Genomic DNA, 7,500 nt, shown 5'->3' with positions numbered 1-7,500 from the left:
TGCAGCCGACGAATATATCTCTTAGAAAAAAAAACTTTAATAGGACATGGAAAACTTCTCCCAGCGAATATAGGTATCTTAGAATAAAACTTTAATAGGACATGGAAAACTTCCAGCGAATATATGTATCAGAAAAAAAAAATGTTAATAGGACATGGTAAACTTCTCCCAGCGAATATATGTATCTTACAAAAAAAAAACGTTAATAGGACATGGTATATATGTTATATTAGAAAAAAACGTTAATAGGACATGGTAAACTTCTCCCAGTGAATATATGTATCAGAAAAAACGTTAATAGGACATGGTAAACTTCTTCCAGACATCAAAAGTTGCACATCCAGTTTAGTCAGCATTTAGAGTTAACATCATGCAAAGTCCACATCATACAAAGTCTAAATCAAGCATGAGTGATGAGGCGGGCGCTGACAAAGGCATACTCGGCCAGGAGACGTAGCTAACCAACAGGAATACCGCGAGATGTACTTGCGGTCACACAAGCACAAATAATTTGTTGTGTTAAGTAGCTTTCTCGTAACTGAACCGGAGGGAATGATGGTGTAAGTGACATCACATAAATAGATAAAAATACAAATGGTTAAGACATATTCACCTCAAAGACAACCGTTGGACTAACACATCAACTGACTGGAGGCCGTGAGAGCAATACTAACCACTTACCATGCATGAAGCCCACAATAAAACACACGGAGAAATAACTACTTACCAAAGAAAAGAAAAAAAAATAATAGAAAAAAAACAACGACAATAATAGCATGACAAGAACACACCATCTGCTCACCATCTCACTCTCAACAGAGAGAGAGAGAGAGAGAGAGAGAGAGAGAGAGAGAGAGAGAGAGAGAGAGAGAGAGAGAGAGAGAGAGAGAGAGAGAGAGAGAGAGAGAGAGAGAGAGAGAGAGAGAGAGCACACCCCACAGGAAAAGGACACCATCTTCTCACCATCTCACTCTCCAGATCGAAGGACGTCCACAGAAGGAAAAGCTCGAGAGGGCCTGATCCCCACCAGGTGACCGGCCATCCCAGCTGGATCTTGTTGGCGACACCGAGTTCCACCAGCTGCTCGGGGAATTTTGGAAAGGATGTTGCTGTTATTGTTGTTTTTGTCATCATAACTATCATAATCATCATCACTGTCACCCTTATTTTGTCATCATAATTATCATAACCATCATCAATGTCACCCTTATTATCCTTACCACTATCATTACCATTATTACTATTATCATGATTATCATCGTTGTTATCACTATCATTGTTAGTATCATCATCATTATTATTATTACCATCTTTAATCTTACTATTACTGATCATTACAATCATTTCATTATCCTTATTGTTATCATCGTTGTTATCACTATCATTGTTAGTATCATCATCATTATTATTATTACCATCTTTAATCTTACTATTACTGATCATTACAATCATTTTCATTATCCTTATTATTCTGTTATTAATAGTCCTTTCAAGAGCAATAACTACCATTATTATCAAAAGTTATTTATTTCTACTAGCATTATATTTTCTGTCATCATTGCAAACAGTATTTTTTCACCAGGTAATCTGTTACTTATAGTAATACCAGAATCATATACTTAAAAAATAAAAAGAGAGAGATAGAGAGAGAGAGAGAGAGAGAGAGACAGAGAGAGAGAGAGAGAGAGAGAGAGAGAGAGAGAGAGAGAGAGAGAGAGAGAGAGAGAGAGAGAGACAGAGAGAGAGAGAGAGAGAGAGAGAGTTATTTATTTCTACTAGGATTATATCTTCTGTCATCATTGCAAACAGTATTTTTTCACCAGGTAATCTGTTACTTATAGTAATATCAGAAAGATATACTTAAAAAAGAAAAAGAGAGAGAGAGAGAGAGAGAGAGAGAGAGAGAGAGAGAGAGAGAGAGAGAGAGAGAGAGAGAGAGAGAGAGAGAGAGAGAGAGAGAGAGAGAGAGAGAGAGTAGATATAGCTTAGGGAGAGTAGAGAGAGTAGAGATAGCCGAGAGAGACAGAGACAGAGAAAGAAATAAAGAAAGAAATAAAGAGAGAGAAAGCAGCAGGCAACGCAGCACTCCCCGCAACCCACCTGTAGATTCCTCGCGAACGGCTCCGGCAACACAGGCCAAAAGAGGCGTTCGTGCTGCTCCTTCAGAACCCCGAGGGAGACAGTGACCAAGACAACAGAGGTGATGTAAGACACTTCTCCCTCACCACACGTCATCACTTCCACTTCGTCATCACTCTCGTTCCACAGGATACGTGATACGGGGGAATTTAGGCGTATGCGGTCATTGGGAATACTTTTCTGGAAGAGAAAAAGGCGTTGAAACTTTTTTTTTCGTGGCTGAGTGTTCAATTGATGGCGAAAGTGTGTTTCGTGTTATTTTTCTTTGTTTCGTTATTCAATTTATTGTTGATGATGAAAGTGTTGAAAAAATAAGGAAAAAATCGTAACGCTTTGGAAGAGAGTAGACAATGAAAGCGAAATCTCTAACCTATGTGTTTAATTTCATTTTAGAATACACCTTCCCGTTTATATTTTTGTTCATGAAGTGTGTATCATCCACACATCTTAATACGTATTCCTTCTTATTCCATTTTATTTTAACATATTTTCCAACATTTCACCCCTCTCCCTTTCCCTCAAATATTCTTTTTTTTTCTCTCTTCCAACATTTTCCCCTCTCCCTTTCCCTCAAATATTCTCTTTTTTTTTCTTCCAACATTTCTCCTTCTCCCTTTCCCACATATATTCCCTCTTCCTCTTCCAACATTTCCCCCACTCCTTCTCCCTCAAATATATTTTTTTCTCTCTTCCAACATTTCCACCTCTCCCTTTCCTCAAATATTCCCCTTTTTTCTTCCAACATTTCCCCCTCTCCCTTTCCCTCAAATATTCTCTTTTTTTTATCTTCCAACATTTCTCCCTCTCCCTTTCCCTCATATTTTTTTTCTCTTCCAACATTTCCCCCTCTCCCTTTGCCTCAAATATTCTCTTTTTTTTTAACTTCCAACATTACTCCCTCTGCCTTTCCCTCATATTTTTTTTCTCTTCCAACATTTCCCCCTCTCGCTTTCCCTCAAATATTCTCTTTTTTTTTATCTTCCAACATTTCTCCCTCTCCCTTTCCCTCATATTTTTTTTCTCTTCCAACATTTCCCCCTCTCCCTTTCCCTCAAATATTCTCATTTTTCTCTTCCAACATTTCCCCCTCTCCCTTTCCCTCAAATATTCTCTCTTTTCTCTTCCAACATTTCTCCCTCTCCCTTTCCTTCAAATATTCTCTTTTTCCTCTGCCAACATTTAATTGCTTTCCCTTTCCTTCAAATATATATATATATATATATTTTTCTCTTCCAACATTTCCCCCTCTCCCTTTCCCTCAAATATATATTTTTTTCTCTTCCAACATTTCTCCCACATATATTCCCTTTTTCTCTTCCAACATTTCCCCTTCTTCCTTTCCCTCAAATATTCCCTCTTCCTCTTCCAACATTTCCCCCTCTCCCTTTCCTCAAATATTCCCTTTTCTCTCTTCCAACATTTCCCCCTCTCCCTTTCCTCAAATATTCTTTTTTCTCTTCCAACATTTCCCCTTCTTCCTTTCCCTCAAATATTCCCTCTTCCTCTTCCAACATTTCCCCCTCTCCCTTTCCTCAAATATTCCCTTTTCTCTCTTCCAACATTTCCCCTTCTTCCTTTCCCTCAAATGTTCCCTCTTCCTCTTCCAACATTTCCCCCTCTCCCTTTCCCTCATATATTCCCTTTTCTCTCTTCCAACTTTTCCACCTCTCCCTTTCCCTCTAATATTTTTTTTCTCTCTTCCAACATTTCTCCCTCTCCCTTTCCCTCAAATATTTTCTTTTTTTCTCTCTTCCAACATTTCCACCTCTTCCTTTCCCTTAAATTTTTTTTTTTCTCTTCCAACATTTCTCCCTCTCCCTTTCCTTCAAATATTCTCTTTTTTTCTCTTCCAACATTTCCCCCTCTCCCTTTACTTCAACTATTCTCTTTTTCCTCTTCCAACATTCAATTGCTTTCCCTTTCCTTCAAATATATATATATTTTTCTCTTCCAACATTTCCCCCTCTCCCTTTCCCTCATATTTTTTCTCTTCCATTTCTCCCTCTCCCTTTCCCTCAAATATTCCCTTTTTCTCTTCCAACATTTCCCCCTCTCCCTTTCCTTAAATATTCTCCTTTTCTCTTCCAACATTTCACTCCTCTCCCTTTCCCTCAAATTTTCACTTTTCTCTTCCAACATTTCACCCCTCTCCCTTTCCCTCATATTTTTTTCTCCTCCAACATTTCCCCCTCTCCCTTTCCTTCAAATATTCTCTTTTTCCTCTTCCAACATTTCCTTCAAATATTCTTTTTTTTTCTCTTCCAACATTTCCCCCTCTCCCTTTCCTTCAAATATTCTCTTTTTTCTCTTCCAACATTTCCTTCAAATATTCTTTTTTTTTCTCTTCCAACATTTCCCCCTCTGCCTTTACTTCAAATATTCTCTTTTTCCTCTTCCAACATTTCCTTCAAATATTCTTTTTTTTTTCTCTTCCAACATTTCCCCCTCTCCCTTTCCTTCAAATATTCTCTTTTTCCTCTTCCAACATTTAATTGCTTTCCCTTTCCCTCAAATATATATTTTTTCTCTTCCAACATTTCTCCCTCTCCCTTTCCCTCAAATATTCTCTTTTTCCTCTTCCAACATTTAATTGCTTTCCCTTTCCTTCAAATATATATATATTTTTCTCTTCCAACATTTCCCCCTCTCCCTTTCCCGCATATTTTTTTTCACTTCCAATATTTTCCCCTCTCCCTTTCCCTCAAATATTCCCTTTTCCCTTCCAACATTTCCCCCTCTCCCTTTCCCCTCAAATATTCCCTTTTCTCTACCAACATTTCCCTCTCCCTTTCCCTCAATATTTCACTCCTCTCCCTTTCCCTCAACATTCCACCCCTCTCCCTTTCCCTCAAACATTTCCCTTTTCTCATCCAACATTCCCCTTCTCCCTTTCCCTCAACATTTCACCCCTCTCCCTTACCCTCAAACATTCCCCATTTCTCATCCAACATTCCCCCTCTCCCTTTCCCTCAAACATTCCCCTTTTCTCATCCAACATTTCACCCCTCTCCCTTTCCCTCATACATTTTCTCCTCTCCCTTTCCCTCATACATTCCCTTTTCTCATCCAACATTTCACCCCTCTCCCTTACCCTCATACATTCCCCTTTTCTCATCCAACATTTCACCCCTCTCCCTTTCCCTCAAACATTCCCCATTCCTCATCCAACATTTCCCCCACTCCCTTTCCCTCACACATTTTCTCCTCTCCCCTCTTTCCCCTCGTTCTCTAACCTCAAGATAATTAACGAGCGTGTCGAAGCCATCCGTCCAGTTGTAGTCTTCTCCGAGGTCTATGTATTCATCCGCGTCCTGCGCCGAAATGTCCATCCAGCTGTCGGTTCCCTCCTCGCCCTTGACCATCTGAGGGAATGAGAAGGGAATGAGAAAGGGTGAGAAAGGGTGAGAAAGGGTGAGGGAGGGAATGAGAAAGGGTGAGGGACAGGGTGAGGGAAGGGTGAGGGAGGGGGTGAGAAGGGGATGAGAAAGGGTGAGGGAGGGGGTGAGAAGGGGATGAGAAAGGGTGAGGGAGGGGGTGAGAAGGGAAAGAGAAAGGGTGAGGGAGGGGGTGAGAAGGGGATGAGACAGGGTGAGGGAGGGGGTGAGAAGGGAATGAGAAGGGGATGAGAAAGGGTGAGGGAGGGGGTGAGAAGGGAATGAGAAGGGGATGAGAAAAGGTGAGGGAGGGGGTGAGAAGGGAATGAGAAAGGGTGAGGGAGGGGGTGAGAAGGGGATGAGAAAGGGTGAGGGAGGGGGTGAGAAGGGAATGAGAAAGGGTGAGGGAGGGAATGAGAAGGGAATGAGAAAGGGTGAGGGAGGGGGTGAGAAGGGAATGAGAAAGGGTGAGGGAGGGAATGAGAAAGGGTGAGGGAGGGGGTGAGAAAGGGTGAGGGAGGGAATGAGAAAGGGTGAGGGAGGGAATGAGAAAGGGTGAGGGAGGGGGTGAGAAAGGGTGAGGGAGGGAATGAGAAAGGGTGAGGGAGGGGGTGAGAAAGGGTGAGGGAGGGAATGAGAAAGGGTGAGGGAGGGGGTGAGAAAGGGTGAGGGAGGGAATGAGAAAGGGTGAGGGAGGGGGTGAGAAAGGGTGAGGGAGGGAATGAGAAAGGGTGAGGGAGGGGATGAGAAAGGGTGAGGGAGGGAATGAGAAAGGGTGAGGGAGGGGGTGAGAAAGGGTGAGGGAGGGAATGAGAAAGGGTGAGGGAGGGGGTGAGAAGGGGATGAGAAAGGGTGAGGGAGGGGGTGAGAAGGGAATGGGAGGGAATGAGAAGGGTGAGGGAGGGGTTGAGAAGGGAATGAGAAAGGGTGAGGGAGGGGGTGAGAAGGGAATGAGAAAGGGTGAGGGAGGGGGTGAGAAGGGAATGAGAAAGGGTGAGGGAGGGAATGAGAAAGGGTGAGGGAGGGGGTGAGAAGGGGATGAGAAAGGGTGAGGGAGGGAATGAGAAAGGGTGAGAAGGGAATGAGAAAGGGTGAGGGAGGGAATGAGAAAGGGTGAGGGAGGGGGTGAGAAGGGGATGAGAAAGGGTGAGGGAGGGAATGAGAAGGGAATGAGAAAGGGTGATGGAGGGGGTGAGAGGGAATGAGAAGGGAATGAGAAAGGGTGAGGGAGGGGGTGAAAAGGGGGGGGGGGATTTTGCGGATTTTTTTTTTTAGGTGGGGGAGGTGGGGGGTGGGAGTCTGATTTGATGTCTATTGCGCCTCAATCGTTGATGTATTTGGCGTCCAAAGCCATTTTATCCCTATTTCATATCTACAGATCACCAAAGGAAAGGGGGCAGTAGTAGACTTTGATGTTTTGTCTGTAATTATTTTCTATGCTTTACCCCTCTGCTTTATTTACTGTGTGACTGTAATATATATTTTGTACATGTACTTAATATACATAAGGTTTCTTCTACTTCTATTTTAGGTATGAGAAAGGTATGTGTGTAGAGTACCCAAAAAGAGATGTTTATTCTACGAAGTTTACGTGTATGCTACCAAGTGTATCAATTTTATTTAATTCATATAATCTCATATCTCCATTTTATGTTTTATCTTCATTTGATATTTTACCTTATTATATCTACAATATTCCTATGGTCTCCATTTCACTGCATCTTATCTCTCTTATTTGTTCACTGACCTTCTTCATCCCTTCATCTCAGTGTCTTACCTGTTCAAGAAGGTGCAGCCAAGCCTTGCCTTTAGCGCTATCGTGACCCGGTCCGTACACGTCGGGAAATCTGCAGACGGTAAAATACAACGTTAGACATCTTCCATTAAATATACTGGTCCTACGATGGCATTTTGTGTGAAGCCTTGAAGGTTATCTTTCCTGTTGTGAATATTGGAAAAGCCGTGTAGACTGAGCCAGATTAAACTC

The 7,500-nt window shown here is 42.1% G+C and overlaps 1 protein-coding gene across 1 annotated transcript in view; it reads right to left on the bottom strand.

Moving 5' to 3' along the window:
* The window catches only part of LOC113829235 (spermine oxidase), a 15,453-nt gene that overhangs the window by 3,228 nt on the left and 4,725 nt on the right, over window positions 1-7,500 (bottom strand). Inside the window, exons 6-9 of the mRNA XM_070125634.1 lie at window positions 7,291-7,360; window positions 5,373-5,501; window positions 2,101-2,319; window positions 964-1,080 (exon numbers count right to left, since the gene is read on the bottom strand). Of these exons, the coding sequence (XP_069981735.1) occupies window positions 964-1,080; window positions 2,101-2,319; window positions 5,373-5,501; window positions 7,291-7,360 (535 nt within the window). The remainder of the gene's footprint in view (window positions 1-963; window positions 1,081-2,100; window positions 2,320-5,372; window positions 5,502-7,290; window positions 7,361-7,500) is intronic.

This window comes from Penaeus vannamei, chromosome 9 (assembly GCF_042767895.1).
Source record: "Penaeus vannamei isolate JL-2024 chromosome 9, ASM4276789v1, whole genome shotgun sequence".
NCBI classification, from domain to species: domain Eukaryota; kingdom Metazoa; phylum Arthropoda; class Malacostraca; order Decapoda; family Penaeidae; genus Penaeus; species Penaeus vannamei.
The sequence above is the reverse complement of the archived record's forward strand: the minus strand, read 5'-3'. Positions and strand labels throughout refer to the sequence as shown.